This window comes from Microcaecilia unicolor, chromosome 6 (genome assembly GCF_901765095.1).
Source record: "Microcaecilia unicolor chromosome 6, aMicUni1.1, whole genome shotgun sequence".
In the NCBI taxonomy this organism is placed as follows: domain Eukaryota; kingdom Metazoa; phylum Chordata; class Amphibia; order Gymnophiona; family Siphonopidae; genus Microcaecilia; species Microcaecilia unicolor.
Window position 1 is genome coordinate 315,663,289 of NC_044036.1, and position 27,677 is coordinate 315,690,965.

Genomic DNA, 27,677 nt, shown 5'->3' on the forward strand with positions numbered 1-27,677 from the left:
AGTCATAGTCAAGCAGTGGTAACCCCTAGAGGCTAGATTTAGAGCCCATCATACAGTTTCAAGTGTCCTGGTGCATGATCCCTGGCCAGGGAGTATTACAGCAATGGCTAGACTGTTGTGAGTATAGAGGGAATAAAAAATATTAGGATAGTTGCAATTGAGGGCTGATGGCATTGGATCACAGTCCGAATTCAGACCAAACTGGAAGCCTAACGGAGAAGGAAGAAATTGGTGGGTCAAAATAATTATCTATATATATATATAAAAGGCACCTCCAACGTTCCATTGAAGCCTCAAGCCGGAAACTTGAGGCGCCCGAGATATCCGGTTTGGCCTGCAGGCTGCGGTCACTGTAGCTCCGCCCTCGCGTCAAAACGCAATGACGTTGAGGGCGGGGCGGGCCTGCAGTCAGTGTACTTACGCCCTCGCGTCAACACGCGATGACGCAGAGGGCGGGGCGGCGAAGACACAGCGGACGACTTCCACACATTCTCTGACAGCTGCTGGGAGAGCGCACCGAACTTTGCAAACTCGCAACCACGTCACTCAGGGACGGAGGGAGGGAGAGGAGAGGTGTGGAACTCGGAAGGGAGGCACCGAGGGGGTGTCTGGAACTCGGGAGGGAGGGACGGAGGGAGGACGGTGGGGGGGATTACCCTGCTAGTGCCCGTTTCATTTTTTCCCGAAACGGGCATTTCTTACTAGTATCTGCAGAAAAACCAGTGTGTTCCTGGTTAAGACTGTTAACACAACTGTGTCTCTGTAATAATTAGATCCTTGTCTTTTCAGAAAATCTGCCTCATCGCCAACTGCACTTACACAAGCTACCATCACAGGGGCAAGGATGGAAACCAAACCTGTCATCTCTGAGTAAGTCACCTTGGTGATGTTTCCTTCACTACAGATATGCAGCTAAATTTTACTAAAGCAAGTCACTGTCCACCCTGACACTGTTTCTCAAGTTCATATTACCTACAGAGTGCGCTAATGGTTAGTGCAGCGGGTTGCAGATCTGGGGAACCGAGTTGAATTCCCTCTGCAGCTCCATGTGACCCTGGGCAAGTCACTTAGTCCGCCATTGCCCCAGGTACCTCTTAGATTGTGAGCCCATTTGAGACAGTGCCAGTACCTGTAAGAAACTGTAAACTGCTTAGGTCTAGGCGGTATTTAAATGCTTAAATAATCCCAGTCTGCTTGTTTCCATTCTGCAGGTCTCCGCTGCCTTGGGAAAATCCTCAAAAAGCTGCAACATCTCCTGCTGCTGCAGATGTCTATAGGGTCGAGCCCTCTCGAGCTGGTATGTTTCATATATTCATATCTGTCATGTTAACTGCCAGGCAAACAGGAAATAAAACCACCAACCCCCCCCCAACCACCACCAGAATAGTAGGAAAAGAGAGGTTTGGAATGGAAAAGGAAATTCTGATTTGATGAATATACAAATCTTTTCTTTTCCTTCAAGTCCATTGTGTTCATTATTTTAGTTCGTCTTCTCTTTCTAGTCACTCATCTGGAAGCAGAAACCTCTTAAAAGATCCCCAGCAGACTGCTGAGCTTGCAAGTTTTGCTTCCCCATTTCTCTGGGAATTGATGGTGCCTCTGATCTGCTTATTAGCACCTCCTCTGCAGTGACTGCAACTAAGTGTGCCCCCTTCCTTGATAACACCAGTTCGTACCCCCCTTTCCTCCATGCTGACTTACCCACCCTGAACTCTCTGGAACTGTGCACCCCAGTGCTACTGCTTCAGCATCCCATCTGGCCCTGTGGTAGTGCATTTATCACAGGGATACAGTGACCAGTCTCCTCTACCTACTACCATTTACATATTTTCCATATGTCGTTTGTCTCCGGCAGTGCTGCTGCCTCCTGGCAGGTTGTGTATTTAAACATTTTAAAACGTTTACATTTGAATCAAAATAAGGGCCATGCTGCACTTTGACTAAATCTGCAGAAAAATACTAGTATCGAATTTCTAAAGCAAGAATGAACTCTAAGAGGTTCTGTAGAAATCATAACACATCTTATAAGCTGAAGGTGTCTTAAGATACATGTATGAGTGTGCTTTTCACAACGTTTTGCATCACCACGCTTTTTTACCCTGTCCTCATGCATGGTTTGTGGGTTTCATTCAGACTGAAATATCTAATTTTGCTTGGATCACTTGGGGGGTGATTTTATAAGGGATTTTCCACATTCAGATATGTGCACATGTACAAGGACTTATGCCGACAAGACTATGCATACTTTTACACAGACCATACCTATACATTCCCAGGGGTGGTATTTGGGCAGAGCTGAAGGGTCATTATAAAGTATGCATTCACTTTACACAGTATGCAGGTACCTGCACAGAGCACATACACACACACAGTTGCACCAGCCTCAGTACAGGTGTAACTTTGTGCAAGAGCATTGTGTGCACCCAGCAATTGTTCTGGGAGCCTATAAAGCCCTGAATAATGAAGCCCCTTTGGCTATTGCTTCTCTTCAAATTTATAGGCCTATACAGAGCCTACGACCTGCTGACGCTTATTGACATTTCTTCATTTAAACATATTAGATTGGATTTATATCATTGTACTGTTTACATTGAAGGTGCTAGAATGGTGAACTGAAAGCCATTTTATTTGCTCAGGCATTCTCTGTTGAATTTATTGGCTCAGTTTGATTGATTTTGCAGAGGGTTCAGTAGACCTTTAGGTTTGTTTTGTTTTTATGGTTTTCTGTTTTACATTGTGTATGTTTTATTTGTTTAGTGCCTAGAACCGAAAGAGAGGTCGGGCTTTAAGTAATTTAAATAAATAAATAACAATAAAGGTATTTACATGTGTATGTTGTCTTTATAAAATAGGTGCATTTTTGATTCAATTTTTGTAGTCGCCTTGTTATAAAATGACCCCCTTAAAGCATTTTATGTAATTGCGTATTTTCTGTAGTTGAGAGTGGCTTAACTAACAATACAGTTTGTAATCAAGTTCATGCCCTGAGCTCAGATTTGGAAAGGTGAATAATTGGATCTAAAATCCAAACCTAATTCATGAATATTAAGTATGCTTGAAACAGAGGTGCTGAAGTGTTGATCTTTTTTTTTTTTTTTTTAAATCTGCAGTTTCTTCCCAAAGGCAGGCTGAGAATGTGAAGGCTTCTGCAGAAAGCCAGGTGGGTTTGCTGCCAAACATAGTGTTAACAGTGCATGTTATATATATATATGTATTACAAGCCGTTGAGCCCATTAAAACGGGCAAGAAAGCGGTCGGAGCAACGCCAGGTGCAGCCGAGCCCCCGCCCAGGAAAGCCGCCCCGGGGGATGGTGGCAGAGGAAAGCGCCCGGGTCACAGCAGCGGCGGCGGCAGCAGCTCATTATACCTGTCGGAGACGGAGTGCGCCTCGGAGCTGCTGTCGGATGATCCCCGCACGCCCGGTGCTCGCTGGTCAACGTCGCAACTCGGAAGAGATTTGTGACGTGCCGCGCATGCGCAGCACGTCGGTCACTCTTCATTTATATAGTAGGTTAGACCAGGCCTCAACAAATTTTCATTGAACCTAGGAGCCAGCAGCTGAGACCTCTCTCGTTTCTCCATCCCCACCTCTCTAACATTGTTTGCAGTGAATTTTATTTTGGTGGGGGGAGGGGGAGGAGAGGGAGAAGATGGGTTGGAATCCTCTGCCAGATCGGCAATAGCTCTTTCAGAAACTGATTTACTTCATCTCTTTTCTTATTCTTTGTCCCTGGACAAAGAAATTTTAGTAACTCAGTACCTGGCTTAAGGTGCCTTTGCAAGACACTGGCTGAGGCCACCAGTCTCCCTTCCCAATGGACAGCAATGCCTTGATAAGTAAAGCAAAGAGGCAATTGCCTCTTTGTTTCACATACCACTATGGTCTGGGTCCCCCCTCCCAGTCTCTGTCGTATGCCCAGGCTCTCATATACCTCCTCCCAGTCTCTACCCAGTCTCTCTCATGCCTCCCTCCAGCTTCACCCAGTCTCTATCATGCAGTGGTGTATCTAGACAAGAATATTCGGGGAGGCAAGAGAGGGAGCAAGTCAGTGAGGGGGGGGGGGGGGAATCCAAAGTAACATTTCTGCACATAGCCCTCCTCTCCCCACATTTAAAATACGCTATAAGAGATACCACAAAAAAGGTTCCAACAATATCTTATGTATAAATAAACCCCAAGTCAGTTTCAGCCACCCAGTAAAACTATCAGTCAGTGGATTCTTCTACTGTGACCCTTTACCCGAGAGCAATCCAGAATCTATATTGAATGGGACAAAATATCAATATAAACCCCACAACTCTCAGCTCTGTAATATACTCACTGCATTTTTCCAGCAGTGGAGTTAAGACATTTCCCCTTACACCTCATTGTTCAAAATATGTAAATATCAAAACCGTGATCTCATTTCTTCCAGACACTTTGTGAAGTAAGATACAAACCTTCAAAAAAGATAATGAGAACCTGTATAGAAAACACTCTACCAAAACAGCATTAACTTCTAAGACTCAAAACGCAAGAACCCTACATATGAAAAGGCAACACTGCAAATACTACACTAGGCTCTAAAACACTGATACTCCTACTGAGGCAGCGGAACAAATGAGACTGCTACAAATCCCTACTCAGGAACTACTGGCTAAAAGAATTTTACACTACAGGCAAACAACAGACAGACCCTCAACCATAAGTTAGTGACAGATATTAAGGCAAACATTGAACTGGAAACCTCAAACAGGCATGTACAGGAACACTGAAGAAATAGAAATGCAATTCCACTTATATTGAGCAAAACAGAAAGGTATCAGTGATGCACATTTCCCAAAGCTACCATAGTCTCCAAGTAATACATTCAAAGTAAAATACTTTCTGCCTTTGTTACCTGGGCATTTTATTTTTCCATTTGAGTTGGTCCCCGGTCTCTCTTCTCTACTTTCCTATGTCTCTCTTCTGATTCTCATTCCAAGATCTATTTGCCATTTTTTCTCTCTCGTCCTAACTTCTTCCATTCCTCCCCTACATTTGTCTCTGACACTGAGCTTCTTTCAGCTTTTTTCTCCATTTCTTTCTTGTAAGCCTCAGTTTCCACACAAAATTCAGCTTCCTTCTCATCCTCTAGTTCTAAATCTCCCTCTTTTGACTTTTCATCTACCTATCAGGTTTCCATCTCACTTCCCTCCTAGCCCTGTCTATATTCTTACCCTTTTCCCTAGCCTTCCCATCTCCTTGTCTCACTTCTTCCTCAGCTTCTTATTTCTTTTTTTTTTCATCCTTTCTGAATTACATTTCCATCCTCTGTACTCACCCATAACCTAATTCTCATCTGTTTTCTTCTGCCTCTCACCTCCTCTCTGTCCACAGCTCCTTCCCTATTGATCACCCGCTGTAGTCACGTTCTCCTGTCTTACCCTCACCCAGTCTCCAACTACCCCATTTACTACCTCTCCAGCTCTATTTCCATCCATCTGTCATTCAACTTCTTGTCAAACCCACATGGCCTGTCTATCATAGTTCCCATATCTCCTAGTCCAGCATCTCCCCTTTCTTTCTCTACCCTCACAGCCCAACATCACATCTCATCTGCTTTTTCTTCAACCATCATAATCCAGACTCTCTACCTTTCCCTCTCTTCTCCCTCTCTCCCCAGACCAACATTAATCCACTCCCTCTCTTCTCCCCCTCTCCCCAGACCAACATTAATCCACCCTCTCTTCCCCCATAGTCCAGCATCCCCCTTTTTAGTCCAGAATCTTCTTGTTCATCCTCCCCAGTCCAGCATTTTCTTTCTTTCTTCTCCCCAACAGGCCAACATATTCCCTTCCCTTTTTTTCTCCCTGGTAGTTTGATATCTAACATTGGGTCCCCCACCCCAGGACTGGCAGCTGTGGAAAGGAAGAAGGAAGGACCTCTGCATCTGCAACTTGTGGCGAGTACCAGATGTCTATGCTTAGAAACTGCTCCTCCCGACTCTTCACAGTGATTGGGCTCTCTATAGTTGAGCTGTGCAGTGCAGGAGGTTCAGGAAGTCTCACAGTTTCAAGTCCTGCGAGACTTGCCGAACTTCCTTGTCACGAAATGCCTAGCACCTGCCTGGGGTTACCCAGCGGCTACCTAAAGGGTCTGCCCAGCACTGCCCAGCCTCACCTGCACTTGGGCTCGTGCTCTATACTAGCACCCTCCACCCACTGACTGGCTCCTGCTTGACTCTGGACTAGTCTTCCACTCTCAGGTTATTTCTCTGTGATTTCTAGAACACTGGGACCACACTCCAGGGGTCCCACAGCTCCCAGAAAGCACCCAAAGACCCAAAAACACAAACCAGGATTCTTAGTCTGTCCATGACAGCACAGTCAATAAACTAAAAAAAGTTTATTGTAAGAGAACTTGAACAATGAACAGAAAAAGGTGAAATCAGCAAGCAATAACAGGTAACTGAATCTGGATCAATTATAAAACTATCTAAACATTTGTTTACTACCTGGGAAGTACCTGGGGAGGTCAGGAAATATAGTTGCTTACAGGTTATAACATATAACTGCTCATAGGGTCTCAGTAAAAAGATCTTTCTCTCTCTGCTCCCTGGCTGAGACTGGAGAAGATCCAGTACCTTCAGGGTAGATTTGAAATCCATGGCCAATCCAGGACATCAATTTTGAAAGTAACTGTCTAATAGTACTGCAGACTGCCTTTCCATAATCTGAAACTGGAGAAGAGGAAGTCTTTTTCTGCAACAGCTTTAAAACTCAAAACAAGTGGGAGGAAGTGACGTCACAGGGAAGCATGGTCGCCTAGCTTCTTGGCTCCCTCACCCTCCACTGCATTATCGGGGAAAAAAGCGATCTAACGAGAGAAAGGCACAGCAAAAGCTAGTGGATTCCTCCTCTAAACAGCTGACAACATGAGTAAAACCGTTTCTACGCGGAAAAAAGAAGCGGAGAAAGCGGAGAAAAGCATGGCAGGCAAGGCCGCAAAACACCGCGAATCTCCTGAACGCGCCTCCCCGTCGGACTCGGACTCGGCGCTTTCCCTGTCTGAAGCGCGAGCCCCCCCTCCAAAAAAAGGTATGACCGGCGAACTCCGCAAGTTTCTGTCCAATATACAGATGGAGATCAAACAATCCAAAGATGAAATATTGGAGCGGATGGACACACTTAGCGTCGACCTTAGGGAGCTGGTGGGCCGAATGGAGGAGGCAGAACTAAAGATAGACGAACACGCCGAAACTTTACATAAACATGCAACTCTGCTACAAGAGATGGAACATAAAAATGCGCACCTGGAGTACAAATTAGATGATATTGAGAATCGGGGACGGCGGAATAATCTTCGCTTTCGTGGCGTCCCTGAGGGCGGTGAAATTGAAAATGTAGCAGAAATAGTGCAAACTCTTTGTTCCACCTTGCTGGGCCCGGAGGACGGAGAGTTCCGGTGTGAATTGGACAGAGCACACAGAGCACTGGGGGCGCGAAAAGAGCAACAGTCACGGGATATCATTGTGAAGTTCCATAAATATGAGACCAAGGAAAGGGTGTTGGCATCGGCCAGAAAGAACAAGACCTTGGAATATGGAGGAGCCCAGATCCAGGTTTATCAAGACCTGTCGCAATACACCCTCCAGTTAAGAAGGCAGATGAGACCAGCGCTGGAGATCCTGAACAAACATCAGACACAGTACAGATGGGGATTTCCTTTTTCTCTGAACTTTACACTGAAGGGCATTAAGCATCGGGTGCAAAACCTACAGGAGGCATGGGAGACCTTGCACGCTGCAGACCTTGTGCCTGCAAAAGCCCCTCCTGGAGCGGTGGCGCCCGCCACAAGGGCGAAGCTTCAACGCTGGCAAAGAGTTCCAGAATCACCCAAGAGAAGCAAGCAAAATCGTTGAACTGGGCTGCATAGGCTCGATGGGAAATCAGAGACTGTGTTTTTAAAGATCTGGAGAGTGGAGGGCTGCAGTGAGCGTGGATTTCGACCTGTAGACTGTGAGACCTGGGATGGACAGGCCTCTAGCCATATCCTTAAGACTTATAAGAAGAAATGAATCGGTAACGATATGAATATGATGTATACTGAAGTATAAGGGACCTGAATGTGTGTTCAAGGCGGGGGAGGAGGGGGAATCAGTGATTGTTTAGATCTGTTAAGAGTGGAGGGGGGGGGTTGGACTTGGGGCCGGGGATTGTGTGGGAGCTGGGTAACTTCCTCGAATCCCACTTGAGGGTCATAGGCCTCTCATGTGGTGAGAATGACTGGGATGGGGGGAGGGGGGATATCAGGGGAGGGCGCGGGTGGGAGACGGGGATTCTGGAAGGGGAAGGGGAGGACAGGGCTGAGAACAAAGCTGATATGGTACAGAGGGGTCATGTAAAGATGTCACAGGTTAACCCTGATTAATTAGTCAAAGATGGGCACAGACTTAAAGATAATATCATACAATGTAAAGGGGCTTAACATGCCTCAGAAACGACAGAAGTTTTATAAAGAATTGAAACAGCTTAGACCACATGTGGCTCTCCTACAGGAAACACATCTGAGGGGTAGACATGAAAGACTTCTCTCCCATTCAGAGTATCCAGTGGTGTACCACGCCTCAGCAACAGAATCTAAAAAGGGGGGAGTAGCGATATTAATCCATGGAGCAGTAGGGGCACAGGTGATTAAAGTAAAGAGGGACCCGGGGGGACGCTATATTTTTTTACATATTAGAATTGCCCAAGTGGACCTAACAATTGCATCTATATATGCACCAAATAATGGACAGGCACACTTCTTTGAGAGAGTTAAAAATTCTCTGGCCACTTTTGTACGGGGCACCCTTATCATTGGTGGGGATTTCAATGCTGTGATGGACTCGAAACTAGATCGTACAGGAGTCCCTAGAGTTGAGGGACAGAAAGACTCAGAGGCATTGAGATCTCTAGCATCCTCACTAGGTGCATTGGACTTGTGGAGGGTGAAACATCAGAGACAACGAGACTACACATTCTATTCACCAGTCCACAACTCCTATTCCCGTATCGATTATATTTTTCTAGATGTCACATTAGTGGAGTGGGGACCTGCAGCGGGGATAGGTAGCATGACCATTTCGGACCATGCCCCAGTGTGGGTAACTTTGCCAAACATTAGAGCAGAGCACAAGGATAAAAGATGGTCATTAAATGTAGGTTTACTGCAGGAAGGGGAAGCGGTGGAAGGCTATAAAAAAAATGCTACAAGAATATCTTGAGTTTAACCTGGAATCAGGGCCCCCACTTAGCACGGTGTGGGATGCTATGAAGGCGGTGTCTCGGGGTTATTTCCTGCAATTGGCTAGCAAACAATCCAAGACCCGTAAGGCACAGATAGCGAGTTGTACAGAGAGCATTCGCCGGTTAGAGGCTCAACATAAGGGTAGCGGGTCGGCACGAGTTCTGCGGGAGCTTACTGCACAGCGTGAGCTACTCGACTCTATCTATTCAGAACAAATTGGCTTGTTACAAGCAAAGACAAGAGTGAGCTCGTATGAATTTGCCAATAAGGCGGGGCGCCTCCTAGCTATTAGAATGCGCCGGCAAAAAGCCGAGCGGACTATTTTAAAGATACGTGAAGTAGGTGGGAGGGACTTAGATAAATCTGAACACATACGTAAGCGGTTCAGGGAATTCTACCAAGAACTGTATGCCCAAGAACTTAACCCTCCCCCGGACTTGGTAGACCAATATTTACAAGGCAGTGAGTTGTCCTCTTTGAATCAACATCAGCAGGCTTTCTTAGATGAACCGGTAACCCCTAAGGAAATTCAGGTGGCTATTCGTAGCCTGCCATCGAGTAAATCACCTGGGTTGGACGGTTTGCCCAATGAATTTTACAAGAAATTCGCCCCTATTGGCAGATTTGTTTAACCAGGTGGGGAAAGGGGGGCCTCTGCCGATGTCTATGATGGAGGCATGGATAGCAGTAATACCTAAACCAGGAAAAGATAAATGCGAATGTGGATCCTATCGACCTATATCGGTCTTAAATGCTGACGTAAAAATCCTGGCCAAGGTGCTGGCAAACCGGCTGGCCCCTATTCTCCCAGTGCTTATCCACCCTGACCAGACAGGCTTTGTTTCATACAGGAAAGCGATGGATAATATTAGAAGAGTGGTGGACATCATGTACCTAGCTAAGCGAAATCAGAAGCCGCTCTGTATTTTAAGCCTCGACGCAGAGAAAGCCTTTGACCGGGTTCACTGGCCCTTTCTGCATAAGGTATTGGGAACTATGGGGTTTGGAATGCAGTTTAGGAGGTGGATTCAGGCTTTTTATGAATCCCCAAGGGCCTGTGTCCGGGTCAATGGTGGAAACTCCGAGATGTTTACGCTGTACAGAGGCACCAGACAGGGGTGCCCTCTATCACCCTTATTGTTTGCTATGGTGATGGAGCCTTTTGCAGCTCGAGTGCGCTCGGATCCTACTATCTCAGGAGTCAGAATAGCAGATAGAACCCATAAAATAGCATTATTCGCTGACGATGTACTGATGCTGATAACACGGCCTCTAACCACCTTCCCACATCTTGAGAGTATAATGGCGGAATACTCTGCTGTATCAGGGTTTAAAGTTAACATGGCCAAATCAGAGGCCCTGAACGTGACGCTTCCTGAGGACGTGGTGGACACCCTAAAGATCTCCTTTCCATTCCGATGGGCACATAAACAAATCAAGTACTTAGGAGTCAATTTGACTGGGGACTACTCGGAACTCTTTAATGCCAATTATAAGGGTTTGGGTAAAACTATTGCAGAGGACCTAGAGCGTTGGGGAGAATTGGGAATATCCTGGTTTGGGCGAATAGCTATTCTCAAAATGAACATACTACCCCGCCTACTATATCTTTTCCAGGTGCTGCCTGTGATGATGCCCAGGCGATTTATAGCTTCTTTACAAGATAAATTGGTGCGGTTCGTCTGGGCCGGAAAGCACCCTAGGCTGGCGAGGTCCCTCTTATACAAAGAGCGGAGAGGGGGGGGGCTGGGAGTGCCCAATCTTGCCTGGTACTATAGAGCAGCACAAGGGAAAGCGGCACTCGAATGGCATCAGGATTATCCTGACCGTCAATGGGTGCACATAGAACAACACTCCTTGGGTGAGAAACCATTGAGTGCCATTATGTGGTTACCAAAATCTTTCAGAACTCTGGAGGAGCGAGCCTGCCCATCTATAACTACAACACTTTATTATTGGGACAGCTTATTCCCAAAGAGACAGTGCATATTGACCCGTGACACTCCCATAGCCTTTAATCCTCTATTCCTACCGGGTACCACCAAGGGGGTATTTACTAAATGGTACGAGATAGGGGTGAGAAAATGGGGTCAAATGTTTGATGGGGACTCATTGCTGTCTTTTCAGGCCTTGAAGGAGAGATACCCAGGGGTAGAGGGAGGTGAATTTGCCTATCGTCAATTGGCGCATTTTCTCCAGACTAAAGCGGTGCGAGAAGTGATGAAGCGTCAAACGCTGGAGCTGGAGGAAGTGTGCGAGAAGTTTGCAACCTCTCGAGGCCTGATCAGTCACTTATACCTCATCATAAGTCAGCAGACAATTTGTAGGGAGGAGCATAGGAATAGATGGGAAAGGGAACTGGGTAGGTGCCTGGAGGAACCTGAATGGGAGAGAATAGAAAGAAGCGTGGTGAGAGTGTCGACACATGTACCCCTGCAGGAGAACGCAGTGAAAGTATTATACAGGTGGTACCTTACCCCTGCTCGTTTACAGAGGATATTTCCGTCCTCCTCGGGTATGTGCTGGCGGAGCTGTGGACACAGGGGCACAATGGGGCACATATGGTGGGGCTGCATCAAAATCCGTGCATTTTGGAGAGCGGTCCACTTTAGGATGCAGAAATGGTTGGGAGGTACAATCCCATGGGTTCCTGAGGTGTTTCTGTTCTCTGCCCGGATTGCAGGCCTAACAGCATGTAAACAGACTCTGGCGACTCATGTAGTGGGAACGGCAAGAGTGGTTGTAGCCTCACACTGGCGAAGGGAGGGGGTTCCCCCAATAACAAAATGGCTTCGCAAACTGAGGTATGTAAGTGAAATGGAGAGATTGATGGCTGAGCGCAAAAATCAGATGGGAAAATGGAAACTGGTTTGGAACAGTGTCCCCTCTGAAGACTTATCAGCTTAGCATGTTGATTATCTGAGTGTAATATGCTTGTTAACGGTTAGCTGAGTCCTTTTGGAGGGAGGGTGGGCAGTGGGGGGGGGGGGGATTGTCAGAGGGGGGGGAAGGGAAGGGGGAAAAAATGGTATAAACGATAAAATTTGAAGTTACGTGATGTTAATATTTGAATGATGAAACTGATAATCACCACAATGGAGAAACTCTTACAAGATTTTTTGTACTTACCATAGAATAGCACTTATTTGATGTTTGTGCAATGTATGTTATGTTACGTTATGTTTCATTGAACAATAAAGACTTCTTTCAAATAAAAAAAAAACTCAAAACAAGTGTCATCTGCTGGCCAATTAGGAGAAATACACTTCATGAAATAATAGTTTTCAGGTTCATAAACTCACTGTTTCGTCACAGGCTCTTTTCATGGGTTAGAGATTTGATCACCTGAGGAAATTTTAGAACTGCCATCGTTTGCTAGAGGTATAAATCAAATGATTGTATTTCACTCCTGCGTGAATTTCATTTGAACCCTGCTAGTTCAGGAAGATTGCTTATTAATATTGGGCAAGTTTTACAAAGACTGACTTCTACTTCAGTTCCTGTTATAATTCCAACAAACAAACATTCACACATGCGTGAAAACAACATGCATGGGTAGGCGAATGCATGCTCAGTTTTCATGCATACATGGGGGCAGGAGCAGTTGAGAGAATGCCAATGAACAATCTCTTTGGCTGGCAGGGCTTGGAGATCCCTGCCAGCCATAGCAGCAGACACCAATGCCGCACTATGCGGGGGCCCAGGCCTTCAAAGCCCATCCTTGGCTGTGGTTGAGCTGGTGAGTGGGGGGTAGGGAACAGGGCGGCAAATATTTGGGAGGGTGGATGGGGTAGGAGGCCCTTTGGGGGGGGGGGGGGGGGGGTTGTGACGTGCACAGTAGAGACTGATTATATGACTTTTCACTTATCCGACAAAGTTCTCTCCCATTTATGTCAGATAATTGAGACTTTACGGTACACAGAAGGAGACCAGGTTACTAGGAGATGCCTCTGTACCAGAAGCCTTTTCAGTTTCTGGCATGTTCTTTCTTCTGTTTGACAGCAGTTTGGTTTTCTGTTTTTTGTTTGTTTGTTTGTTTTTTTCCAGCTTGAGACCCTAAGACCACAATTTCCAACCAGCGGCGAGTATGAGAAGAAGCTTCTTGCTTTGCAGGTGCAGTTGAGAGAGAGCCAAACAGGGCCTCCAGCAGAGATGCTGGCTTCCCAGGCCCGCATTCTGGATCTAGAAACTCAGGTAAACAATATAGAGCAGATCTTATCACCGATCTGTTCACCATATATAAAATTACAATATATCCGATAGTTGAGTCCTGACCTGCAGCATCCCCTTCTGTTGCAGCATAGGGATCAAAATAGCACCTCTTTGCATCACAGTACTGGGCCCCACACATGTTTCTGATATTGCACCTGACCTCTAACCTCTATCACCAGTGCTAGAACTGACACCCAATTCTGTTAATTCAGCAGGACCGTAATGAGTAGTATCCAGGGCCAGCCCTGTCACTAGGCAGAGTAGGCATCTGCTTAGGGTGGCAGTATTCCTTTTGTGGGGAGAGGGGGAAGTGTGGTAGGAGAGCAGTATCTCCTTTCCCTTCCCTAACACTCCATCCCGTGTCTCGCATCCCCCCCTTCCCTGCCCCTACCACAGCTAGCCCTTTTTGTTTCCAGACCCGGGTGAAAGTTGAAAGCAGACTCAGTGCCAGTGTGGGGTAAATATATGTATGCGTCAGTACTAAGTCTGCTTTTTACTTCTGCCTTGGTCCCGGAAGAGATAGGGCAGTAGCTGGGGAAGGGAGGGCAGAAAAGAGGGGGGGGGGGAATGCTGTACACAGGACAAGGGGGAAGGGAAGGGGAGAGGAAATACTGATTGAGGGGGGGGAGTGGAAAGGGGGATGCTGGCCATTTGGAGAGGAAGAGAAGATCTGCTCACTTGGGGGAGGAGGGTAGAGAGAGAGAGAGAGAGAGCAAACTGACCACCTGGGGGTAGGAGATGGGAGAGGAGATGCTGAATGGAGGGGTAGGGAGTGAAAAAAAAGGGGATGCTGGCCACCTGGGAGGAGAGGAAGGGGAAAGGGGGATGCTGGATATCTTGGAAGAGAGGGAAAGGGAAGACGCTAGATTATGGGGGATTAGGGAAGGTAAAGGGAGAACCTGGACTACAAAGCCAAAGGTAGCCAAAGGTTTACCTAGGACATCAGATAGCTTTGGGCCAGTCCTGGTAGAACCTCTTACTCTATTAGCTGTTCTATTATACCATAGTTTTGTTCCACCATCAGGGGCCCTCATATAGAGCTGCTAGTGTATTTCAGTCTTAATGGTACATGATGTGCATCTCTACCAAAGAGAGATCATTGGGAGTGTTAAATCACATGATAGCTTTGTCAAATGACCAGTTGTACCTGCTTTCCTCAGGAAGACTGCAATACAAGTCCTGTCACTCATAATCTAAGTCAGATTTTCTCTACTAGATTCGGAAGCTGGAACTGGAGAGGGGACAGCAAAAGATGCTACTGGACAGCATGCAGCAGCACCATCAGGAGGATTTGAAACTGGTTGAGGATGCTCACAGGTATCAGAGCTGCTGTAATTGTACACGTTTACATGCAAAAAAGGCTTTAAAAATACTCTCTAAATCAGGGGTTCTCAACCCAGTCCTCACAGCACACCTAGCCAGTCAGCTTTTCAGGATACTCACAATGAATATGCATAATACAGATTTGCATACAATGGAAGTTATGCTGGCACATTTATCTCTTGCATATTCACTGTGGATATCCTGAAATCCTAACTGGCTGGGTGCGTCCCAAGGATTGGGTTGAGAACCCCTGATTTAGAGAATATTTTTCAAAGCCTTATTTATTTATTTTGACATTTATACCCCACATTATCCCGTACATACTTGAGTTCAGTGTGGTTAACAGTAAATAAACAACAGACGAGGTTTAATTAAGCCATAAACAAAATATCAAAAATAGACCAGTTGCAATCTAAGATACTCCATCAATAGATAGAAACTGCTCAAAAAATACCAAGTAATCAGGCTGACACATAGAGGGGCATTTTCAAAAAGTTGTCTAAGTCAGAATTAGGATGTCCAAAAAAAAAGTATCTCATAGCCAATTTAAAACAGGAAAAATGTCCAGATTTTCTGTTTGAAAATGGCTGTGAGATGGGCATATTTGTGCTGAGAACGTCCAAAATGAATAGCCATTTTCCAAAATGAAACGTCCAACTTATGAACGGCAGAGCAGTGGAGTAGCCTAGTGGTTTGTGAGTGGACTTTAAATCAAGGAACTCTGGTTCAAATCCCACTTTAACTCTTTTATTTTGTAATTGTGAGTCCTCATGTTCATCACTTCAATAGCTTTCAGGCTTGCAGGTGACTTATATACTTAGGTATATTTCTGCTTCTGGAGGACTCACAATTAAAAAAAAAAATATTAAAGTGGGATTTGATTTAAAGTCCACTACACTAACCGCTAGGCTATTCTTCACACTTGTTTCCTGGTTTGGTCAGAATGCCTGTAATACCTGAGGCTGTCATAGAGCCTGGTATTCTGTTCTCGTTTCACTTTCAAGGGAGAGGGAGGGGGGACAGTACCTACTGGGGAATTATGGAGGGGTCATGCCTTAGTCCCTCCAGTGGTCAGATGCTCAATCAGATCACCTTTTTTTATTCAAGATGTGATGAAACAGGTCTGACTTGGACGTTTCTTCCTGTTGATTATTGCTGTTGGACATCCTGTATTTGGCCCCTCCCTAGTCCCACCCAAAACACGCCTCCTACCCACCCATTTTTGGGGAGCATTTTGAGACATCTATGTGCTTTGAAAATGAGCACAATAGGGTATTCCAGGGAGTGCAGACTGGGTGGAGTTGTAAGATTCATTGGTTTTATTTGCAGTGGCGTAGGAAGGGGGGGGCGGTGGGGCGGTCCGTCCCAGGTGCACGCCGCTGGGGGGTGTTGGCGCCTTGCTGGTTCCTTGCTTTCTCTGCTCCGGAACAGGTTACTTCCTGTTCCGGGGCAGAGAGAGCAGGGAACCAGCCAGGCGCTGACACCCCCCCAGCGGCGTGCACTCGGTGGATTGCTCTCCTGCCTGCCCCTCACCGCCTTCCAGTTATGTTCTCGGGGGGGGGGGGGGGTGCGCCACGCTGCACCCGGGGGGGGGGGGGGGTGCGCAGCGACGACCCGCCCTGGGTGTCAGCTGCCCTCGCGACGCCACTGTTTATTTGTTTGTTAAGATTTATTTACTGCCATTTTGAAGAAATTCACCCAAGGCAGTGGGCAGCAAGAATAAGCTGGACATAGGCAATAGACAATTACACATATTCAAGTAACAGTTCACATTATTTATTGGGCTTTATTAGCCAAATTTATGAAGAGATTCACCCAAGATGGTGTACAGCAGGTACCGTTCAACATAAAACTTATAATTTTAACAGTATAACAATAGTAAAAGTGACCAAATGATGTCAACTTGAGAACAGCATATTAAAACCTAATAATAAAAAGGGCGGAGTTTAGTGGTGAACTCGCTTTAGATACATATTGAGGTGGGGCCATCCTTTGTGGTAAGAAGTTGGAAGTCTGGATATCTCTCAGCAAGGGGAGGGGGGTAGGTGGGGGGGGGGGGGGAGGGAAGGATTTTACTGTTTGTTTTACTGTTCTAATTTTCGATAACATTTTTGTTCCTTACTAAATTTCGAGAGTGGTGGAAGGTTGATATGGGTTGGGGGAACATATGAGTTCAAAGTAGACTGTTTTAGAGTGCTGGCAGGGGGGGAGGGGGGTTCTATACCAAAACATTGATGATCATGTTCTATGTGAGGTTTTTTCTTGAGCTGTGAATGTGTTCATTATCAGAGTCTACATTATGTTTTTCTGGGTACTGTTATCCGTATAATATCATCAATAAAAATTGTTGAACCATAAAACCTAATAATAAGACTACCATGGAACAGTATCAAAAATATGCACATTTAATAGCACTGAAATTCAAATAACAGAGATATAATGCAAAGCATAACACTAATGAATCATTTAATAAGCACACATTAGAACATAGATATGTTGCTAATTACATGGTGTGCTACTTACAATGTTAACACAACACGCAATAAAACATCTTAATAGACAGCATGGGGTGTAAACAAAGATAGAACATATAGAAAGATAAGATAGAGTAACAGAAAATAAAGGGGACTAATATGCACGTGAAGTCAGAAAATGTGCATGAAAATGATCTCAGCTAGAGTGGGAGTGGATAAGCAGGTTCTGCTGCAGTATGTGCAGCTGGTATTATTTCTTGTGTATGTGACTAGCTAGTTAGTTGCTTCTTCCATTAAATGTTTGGGAAAAAAGCCAAGCTTTCACCTGCTTCCCGAAGTACAGATAGGCTTTTCTTAATGCAAGATTTTCTGGGAATGTGGGGGGGCTACTCAGGGCGAGGCTCATTGGTGAATGTCACATTTATTTATTGGGATTTATTATTAGACGCCTTTAGGAAGAGATTCACCCAAGGTGGTGTACAGCAGGTAAGTGCCCAAGTATAAACATAAATACAATAAATGAGGTAAACTTGAAAACAGCAAATCGAAACCATGATTTAATGTGCAGGGGGTGTGGTTAGGTATACTCCTTGAGAGGATATTAGAAACGTCGAACAGGATCTCCCTCTATGCATCTCCAAGTACTCTGGCCCGTTACCTTTAAGGGCCTTGAATATCAGACATAGCATGTTAAATTCAGCCCTGTATTGTACTTGTAGCCAGTGAATTTTTGCAGACATTGTGTGATATGATCTGTCAGTTGTGATGCTGCATTCTGAATTAATTGGAGCTGGTGCAAACCCTTTGTAGCAGACCAATGTCGAGTGCATTACGGTAATCCAGCCTTGATGTTATCATGGCATGAACCATTGTGACAAGACCTGCCTTCTCAATTTATGGAGAGAGATGCTGTAGTTGTCAAAGATCGTAGAGGCAGGTCCTGAAGATTGCTTTGATTTGGGAGATTAATGTATATGTTGGGTCTAGCTGTGTACTCCATGGTTCCTTGACCTGTGATTTAAGGGAGAGTTCACAGTTCCCAAAAGGAATTTTGATGTTAGGTATGTGGCCACTTGTGTTCAGGGGTTCAGTTTCGCTTGGCTTCAGGCAAAATGTGTTGTTTTTAGCCCCTTCTTGAATTCTGTTAAACAGGTAATCAGTTTATTCAGGGTTTTAGGAGGTCTAGTTCAATGGATGTGATTAGCTGCATGTCATTGTGTAGATGTAAAACTAGGTATCCATTGACTGAATCAGCTCAGCTAGTGATTTTAGGTAGATATTAAACAAAATAGGCAACAGACTTGATCCTTGATACTGTGGCCCACAGTGTCAAATACTGCAGAGAAATCCAGCCCTACTAATACTGATGCAAATCCCCCTGCCTCGGTTTCTGTGAAGATCTAGTATGGATACTAAGACCCTCTCTATTCCACAACGGGGTTTGAATCTGGACTAATATGGATCTAGCCAATTTCTGTCTTCTAGCCAGTTGTTGAGCCAAACACAGTTTGTTTTATAAGATTCCTAGAAAGGGGATTTTAAATACTGACTGGTAACTTTCAAACTAGTCCTGGTCAAGGTTGCTCTCCTTTAGCAGAGGACACACTGCTGTTCTTTTAAGTGCTATTGGTGGTTGTTCATTAGAAAGAGAGGTTCAAGTTCGTTGTGGCCCCTTCTGTGAAGCCTCTGTCTGCCAAAGTTAGGTGCAAGATCAGTGCTAAGACAGTATTCGGCAAAGGCCACTCTGCACTGAGCGTCCTATGCTGAATACTGTCTTCACACAAATCTTTCCGGCACCTAACTGAGTGTCATGTATTGAATTCCCTCCTTGGCACCGTTATGAAATTACTCTTTTTGTAGACACTGAGTAGACCCTAATCATGCCACGTCCCTTTTCTTACTTCAACCTTTATTTCAGATACACATTAAACTTTGCTCTGAATGGGAAGCTTTTGTCACTTTTAGGGAATTAACAAGTGACATACAACATGAGCATATTAATTTCCATCTCATTGGCTGTACAAACTATAGGTTCCCAGACTATTCATTTAACTTATTTGAAACTGCATTCCCCACCTTCTTTATCATTCTAGTTTATAAACTTTCGGGGGGGACTTGACCTTTCAGCGACTAGGGATGTTCTGGCTCTGCTGTTTCTAGGCTTTCAAACCCTAATTGTTCTTTAAAGAGTCTCTTTTTACAGTAGCTGCTCATTATAACAGATTTTTAAATGTATCCCTCACACCTATTGGAAAAATGACTCATTCTATTTCTGCTGAAAAGGAGTCGCCTGAAGGTGATAGAGGAGTCTTACAAGCAGCGTGAGGAACGTCTACAGCAAGAGAACCAGGTCCTGGCACAGCAGTACCTGTCTCGCTGCCAGAGCGCTGAGCAGGAGCGGTCAGAGCTCCTAGCGCAGTACCAGCGCAGGCTCACTGAATTTGAACAGGAAAAGGTGAAGGAAGTGGAGCGAATCCGGGAGCTGCAACAGTAAGGAGACCGTGGTGCCATTCTCTTGTGCTTTAGAAAATTGAGAAAAGTGATCTACACCATAGTTTGTCTAAGCTCCTGGTGCTATATAAAGACATTGGGCAAAATGTCGAGATTTTTTTTTATTAATTATAATGCTGTCAGTGTACACTGCACTGCAGAAATCACATAGTAGCAAAATGAGTTTATTGAGATTATGATCTGTGTTTGTTTTCAGTTAGGTGTCCCAAGGCCACTGGTAGGAAGCCTATTCTTTAAAGGATCCTAGGTGCCTAGATTCTTTTATAGAATTCTAGTGTAACTCCAACATGTAGGTACCTGACTTTATGCCAGCCATAGAGCTGGCTTTACGGACACCTAAATGTGGAATGGATGCATGTAACTTTAGTGTTCTGTAAGTTACGTGCATAAGTGGGAGCTTTGCCTATGTCCCATCCATTCTCCACCCATGTGTACTCCCCCCCCCCCTTGCAAATATATGCAATGGGGTTCATTTTCAAAAGAGAAAATCGTGGCATAAAGCAGCATTTGGACATTTTTCTTACCAAAATGTCCAAATTGGTATGTTTTAAACCTATTTTCCAGATGTTTTTCTATGCGGGATTTGGGCATTCCTAAGACCTGGATGTTTTTCAGCCATAATGTAACAAAATTAAAATGGTCCAGGACTAAAACTAAGATGTTTTGAGCTAGACCAGTTTTAATAACAACTAAGCCACAAGAAAGTATCCTAAATGACTAGATGACCACTGGAGGAATAAAGGAATGACTCCCCCAGTGATCATTGACCCCCTCCCACCCCAAAAATGTAAAAACAGTACATACCAGCCTTTATGACAGCCTCAGATGTCATAGCCAGTCCTAATAGAGCAGCAAGCAGGTCCCTGGAGTAACCTAGTGGTTGGTTCAGTCCACTATGGTGAAGGGGACCCCAGGCACATAATACACTTGTGGTGGAAAGTGTGAACCCCCCCAAAATCCTACTGTACCCACATATAGGTGACACCTGCAGCCATAAGGGCTATTGTAGTGATGTACAGTAGGTTGTGGTGGGCTTTGGAGTGCTCAACATACATTATAAGGTGATAACGGTGAGATGTGTACCTGGGAGCTTTTTATGTGATATCCACTGCAGTGCCCCCTAGGTTGCACCACTGTTCCCCTGGGATGTCTGTGTGGCCAGTCTACTGCTGGCCTCCCGTGCATCCCAGTGGCTTGATTTTGTGCATTTTTCACTTGGACTTTTTTTTTTTTTATCGAAAATGGTCCAAAATGATAAAAGTATTAAGCACAACAATGTTTGGGAAATGACCATTTTTAGAAAAAAAAAAAGATGTTTTAAAGTTTTGAAAATGGTAATGTTCACTACTTGAATTTTGGATGTTCTTTGCAAAACGTCCAAAGTTGGATTTAGATGTCATATCGAAAATGTCCTTCTTTATAAGTTAAGCGGGTATTTGCAGAATAGCACATTTAAGCAGAATATTAGCTTTTACATGCTTGTGTGTGCACATATGCACATATATGTTACTATTCTAAACATTCCAAAAAAAGGGAAAAACAACCCTACGCAATCCAAGAAAGCAAGAGGGAGTAGGGGTTAGCAAACAGCCTTTCGTCAATTCCAAATGAGGCCTTTGAAGATAAAACTAAATACGTTTATTACAACATCAGCTGTACAAAACTCAGTGTTGGTTACATTACTCAAGGTCTCATTGAGGTACTCGAAGACTCGACACGGAGCCGTGTTTTAGTGTACACACGTCTGTCTCAGGAGTCAAATGATCTTCTAAAAAAAAAAACACCTTTATTTAAAAACGCCCATTGATGAAACAGCAATCATTGAGCCACTAGATATTATGTAAAACAAACACACAAGTTGACCAAGTTGAGACCTTCTAAAATATAGCCAGTTTGCCGAGAGCTGGCACTGCCTGTGAGACCTTGGGTACTGTAACCAACATCGAATTTTCTACAGCTGGTAATTTAATAAAACATGGATCTGTTTAAAACGTTTACACGCCTAATTTGTGTGTAGATTTGAGCGCCTAGATTTTAGAATTATCACACATTGATAGCCAAAATGGAATTAGAATCTCTCAATATCTGTGCCTGCAGGTCATCCATTCAGGACATGCGCAGAGACCATGAGGAGCAGTTGAAGCGGGTAAAACGCCTGAAGGATCAGGAGATTGATGCTGTGACCAGTGCTTCCTCTCACACCAGGTTCCAGTCCTTTATTTTTGATTATGTATTTATTTTCAGGGTGTAAGTCACATCATCAAATGAATACTCTAGACCAGCACATGCCAAACTCTGAGTTGCAACCTCAAATGGGATTGCAAAGTTTACATTTGGGGTCACGTCCAGGCTGGAGGGCTGGGAGAACACTTCGGCCCATGCTATAACTAGCTCTGTATAGGTTTATGGGAGGAGAGGGGGAATACAGCAGTGTTGCAGCCAATGCTACAGGACGGCCAAGAGCAGCAGCAAGGTGATGGTCTGGAGTTGCGTGTTTATCTGTCACTACTAAAATGGGTCACAGCTACATAAAGTTTGGTTAGGCAATATAAAATCAGTTTAAATACAATAAATCACAAACTATAAAACAGAAACAAATATAAAATAAAGTCAACAAAAAACGTAAAAAGCTTCTTATATAAATTAATCTGAATTGAACCAGCACCCACGCACAGAAAACCCTGCATGGAGCCCTGGGCTTTTCTAATGTTGCTCACTGCCTCAATCCTAGGTCTCTGAATGGGGTGATTGAGCAGATGGAGATGTTCTCTAGCAAGCTGACTGATCTCTCCTACAAGGTGGAGACAACCCATCACACTACCTCTCATGAACTGGAAGTAGGAGCTCGCCAGCGGGAGGGGCAACTGCGTGGTACCTGTTATGACTTGCACATCATCTTGCACATTTCAGCTCCATTACACTCTGTCTGCTTGTCTGTCTCCTGCACCTCTCTCTTCTCTCTTGTCATATATTTGTATAATATATGCATTATATAATATTTCTAATGGAGCCTCTTTTATTGTAAATGTAATATAATTGAGCATGTTCAGTGGGTATCCAGAAGGAGAGGAGAAACTATGGGGTGGGAATGGAACGCCACTGTTAAAGTGGATGTGCAGTACTCTATAGCTGTATTGAAGAAAAATGAAGTCTTCATGGATTGTGATGCCTTTTAAAGGTCCACATTTTTTTTTGTAACACATGAGCTTTATGTGAATGGTTAGAACTGTTTCATACTTGTTCTTCAGCCCCTTGGATTGCTGTAATTCCCATTACAATGGGGTTTCTCTTCCTTCACTACATAATTTATTTATTTATTGCACTTGTATCCCACATTTCCCCACCTATTTGCAGGCTCAATGTGGCTTACAGAGAACTGTCATGGCATAGCCATGTCAGGTTACATCATACAATTGGTGTTACAAAGAAGTTAAAGAAGGCAAGAGGATTTGTTCAAGCATTTGTAGGAAAGTACATTCTGCGTAAAGTTGTAAAGGTGTTGTATTATTGTTGGATAGGTGTTGTATTATAGCTAGTTAAGGGTTCTCGTGGTAGGCTTTGTTAAAGCGGTTAAGTCTTCAAGGCTTTGCGGAAGTTAGTTAATTCATTGATCTTTCTCAGGTGAATTGGGAGTGAATTCCATAGCTGTGTGCTCAAGTAGGAGAAGCAGGTCGAGTGAGTTAATTTGTATTTAAGACCTGTGCAGCTAGGGAAGTGTAGGTTGAGATAGGTGCGGGATGATTTCTTAGCATTTCTTGGTTGGTAGGTCAATGAAGTACATCAAGTACAAAACACAGCTATTAAATGTATTTATTTATTGGGATTTATTAACTGCCTTTATGAAGAGATTCACCCAAGGCGGTATATAGTAGTTACAGTGTAACATCAAACTTACAATTTTTATTAACAGCATTACAATATTAGAATGAAAGAGGAAAACTTGAAAGCAGCAAATTGAGATCTAATAATAGGACTACCATGAAACAGGACCAAAAATATAACACATTTAACAGCACAAATTCAAATAACAGAGATATAATACGATGTAAGCATAATGACAATGGAGTATCTAATAAGCACACAGTTAGAACATTCAAACAACATTGCTATGATACTAATGGTTTTTTACAATACAGCTTACCATATAGCTGATATGCAAATGCAGATATATAGATGGGGACAAGATGAGTGGTACATAGTTGGGATAAGTAAATGGGTGGCTAAACTAAAGGCAAGTTCTTTGTACAGTTAATCAAGATATATGGAACTGGTCTAAGTTACAGTGGGTGTAGCAAGCTAGACCAAGTGCAGAATGGGTGTATAGTCAATCACCCTATGCATTAAAGGCTTGGGAGAAGAGCCAGGCTTTTACCTGCTTCCTGAAGTAGAAGTAGTCTTGAGTTATACACAAATTCCACAGCATGGGGGCTACTCCTGAGAAGGCTCGCTGGTGGGTATCACATCGTACAATTTCCTTTGATGAGGGGACAGGTAATGATGCTGCTTGAGAGGATCTTAGAGGTCTCAAAGGTGTGTAAAGAGCTAACGTATTCTTTAAGTACTCTGGCCCATTTTGTCCGAGGGCCTTGAAAATCAAACATAGAGATTTAAATTTAGCCCTGTAAGATACTGGTAGCCAGTGTAACTTTTGCAGGAAGGGTGTGATGCGGTTACGCCACTTGCAGCCTTCTATCAATTGTGCTGATTAGTTGAAGCTGATGCAAACTCTTTTTGGTTTGACCAGTGTAAGGGCATTACAATAGTCCAGTTGTGATGTTATCATGGCAAGGACCAGTGTGGTCAGACTCATCTTTTCAATATATGGAGAGCTATTCTGTAGCTGACATAGATGATAGAGACAATTTTTAAAGGTTGTTTGAATTTGTGGAATCAGAGTGAGTAATGAGTCTAGCAGTATCCCAAGATTCCTGACCTGTGATTTTAGGGGGAGTTCATACTTCCCAAGAGGTATTTGTCCATTTGTGTTAGGTACCCAAAGAAGCAGAGTTTGTTGTTTGCCCATTCCTGAGTTACGGTTAGGCAGGCAGACAGTTTACTCAGAGCTGTGGGTAGATCTGGTTCAATGGGCATGAGTAGTTGCACATCATCAGCATAGATGTAGAATTTTGTGTCCATCGACCGAAGCAGCTTGGTCAGAGGCTTGAGGTAGATATTAAATAAAATGAGAGACAGTATGGATCCCTGTGGCACTCCACAGTTTAGTGTCCAAGGTAATGATGTGCTATTGCTGAACAGAACTGATTGATGTCTGTAAGTTCTGTGCCACTGATACCTGTTTCTGCCAGTCTTGTAAGCATGATGATATAATCCATAGTGTCGAAGGCGATTGAGAAATCCAGCAACACTAGCATTGAGGCAGGTCCCCTGTCACTGTTTCTGTGCAGATCATCAAGAAGGGACACAAGAGCTGTCTCTGTTCTGAACCTTGATCTGAAGCCAGATTAACATGGTCAAGCCACTTACTTTCAACTAACCAGTCTATAAGTTTGCTAGGAAAGGAATGTTAGAGACTGGTCAATAGTTTTCGAGTTTGTCCTGGTCGAGTGAGCCCTTTTTCAGTAGGGTGCACACCACAGCTCTTTTTAGTGTTGTTGGCAGCTACCCTTCCACATGAGAGGTGTTAACAATTTTTGTGGCCCCTTCAATGAGGCCTCTGCTGGCTCATTGTACTATCTTTGCTGGACAGGGATCAAGAGGGCAGGTTGTAGACCGTAGGCCTTTCAGGGTCTTTTCAAGAACTTCCTCTGTGACCTGGTTGAATGAGTCCTAGTTAGATGTGCATGGTGAGGAAGAGGGAGTGTTCTTTTCGTTAGCTGGGTGAGAGCTTTGATGGGACTATCTGTAGGTCTTGATGGAGACCTTTAATTTTGTTGGCAAAGTATGTGGCAAAACCATTGCTGGTTAGTTGTGACTGGCAAGGCTGGTTCTGTTTTGGGGTTTGCAGTAGGCACCGTTTTAAATAGTTGCTTTGTTGAACTTGCAGCTTGTTCTGTATATTGAGAGAAATATTGTTTTTTGGCTGTTGTTACCATTACCATGTGTAAACCTATCTTCATCTAAGTGAGATTTTCGCCATTTTTTTTAAGTTGATGTCTTTGACACTTAAATACCCATAGTTCTGGGGAGAACCTTGGGGAATGTTTGTTTGTAGAGCAAAGGATCTTCTTTAGAGGGGCTGTTTTTTCTAATGTTATTGCTAAGCATGCATTCCAGATATCAACCTGTTCTGACACTGTCATCATATTTCCATCCATATATGTTCCTGGAGGCCTTGTCCTACCCCCAACAGCAGTCAGATTTCTTGTGTCTCGGATTTCCTTCCAAACTTTGATTGGTCCTTAATAGAAAATTTGATTAGAAAATGATCAGTCCTTGATAGGGGTGTTATCTCGATGCCGTCAGCCTTGTGTTCAAAGATGTCGACCCCTTTGCAGAGCACCAAGTCTAGCATATGGCCCTTTTCATGGGTTGGAGATTTGATCACCTGACTGAAACCTAAAGCTGCCATTGTATCAAGGAAGGCAGCAGTAGTGGAGTTTCAATGTGTAGGTAATCTATGATCGGTAACCTAGGGTAACTCAGGGTTACCTCAGTCACCAGATTCAGCAGTTCTTGTACAGATGATGCGTTGTTGCAAGGTGCTTTGTAGACCACAAGCAGCCACACTGGTTCCTTATCTCCCAGCAGGATTAGGAGTCATTCTGACTCAGACAGGTGGGGGATGGAGACTCTGCGCAGTTTGATTGTCTCTTGGATCAGGACTGCTACCCCCTGCACCCCGCTTCCCTTGTCTCAGTTGGTACAGGATAGTGAATCTTGTGGGGCATGGCTCAGCCATTTGTTGCATATTCACTGAAGCTTGATTGTCAGTTGTTAAAGGCTTCTCATTGGCTATTGATTAGTTTATCATATTAAATTTATAATGCTGATCCTATCCTATAAAGCTTTCTACAATATTAATTTAAATAATCTTCCAAGGCAGCCTCTATGTTCTCAGGATCAATATCAGCTTGCTATCCCCTTGCTTAAGACAGCCAGGCTGGAGTCTACTTGACAAGCTGCACTTTTTTTTTTTACTTGGCTCTATTATGGTGGAATGCCTTCCCCTTATACTTTTAGAATAAAATCAAATTATAAGAAATTCAGAATAGTCCTAAAAACTTATTTTTTTCTCAAAGGTATTTGAGGATTACTAGCAAAGTTGGGACAGAATCGGCCACGACCTTGGCCACAGGAGAATACCTGTTTTCTTTTTGTCCTAAAAGTTCTGTTATTCCATCTGTATTTTGATTGTAAGCCAGTCTGATTGATTGAAAAGTGGTGTAGAAAAGGAGAAATTAGATCTTACCTGCTAATTTGCTTTCCTTTAGTCCCTCCGGACCGGACCAGGATTGGACTGATGGGTTGTGCTCACCTACCAGCAGGTGGAGACTGAGAAAAAACTCTGACTCTAGAGAGCCAATAGGAGCCCTGGCCATGTGACCTTAGCCTCAGTATTTGAATAACAAAGCAGGAAAGAAAGAAAGACCTTCTGTGCCGTATGGAATCCTAGCAGCCACAAAGCATTCGGCAATGCCAAGTATCAGAGCTCACCAGCAACTCTCACCAGAGAAGTGGTATGGCCCGATATGTATTACAGCTCACCAGCAACTCTCACCAGAGAAGTGGTATGGGTCACTTGTACTATAGCTCACCAGCAACTCTCACCAGAGAAGCGATATGGCTCCCATGTAATATAGCTCACCAGCAACTCTCCCCAGAGAAGTGGTATGGCTCACGTATAATATAGCTCACCCGCAACTCTCACCAGAGAAGTGGTATGGCTCACTTGTCTTATAGCTCACCAGCAACTCTCACCAGAGAAGTGGTATGGCCCACTTAAGATT

The 27,677-nt window shown here is 44.2% G+C and overlaps 1 protein-coding gene across 2 annotated transcripts in view; it reads left to right on the top strand.

Annotated features, from left to right (window-relative positions):
• Positions 1-27,677, top strand: part of FBF1 (Fas binding factor 1) — a 73,270-nt gene that overhangs the window by 27,835 nt on the left and 17,758 nt on the right. For both annotated transcript variants that reach the window (XM_030208232.1, XM_030208233.1), the window contains exons 15-22: positions 790-870; positions 1,212-1,297; positions 3,111-3,160; positions 13,298-13,444; positions 14,679-14,779; positions 19,543-19,749; positions 21,868-21,975; positions 22,502-22,641. In XM_030208232.1, the coding sequence (XP_030064092.1) occupies positions 790-870; positions 1,212-1,297; positions 3,111-3,160; positions 13,298-13,444; positions 14,679-14,779; positions 19,543-19,749; positions 21,868-21,975; positions 22,502-22,641 (920 nt within the window). The remainder of the gene's footprint in view (positions 1-789; positions 871-1,211; positions 1,298-3,110; positions 3,161-13,297; positions 13,445-14,678; positions 14,780-19,542; positions 19,750-21,867; positions 21,976-22,501; positions 22,642-27,677) is intronic.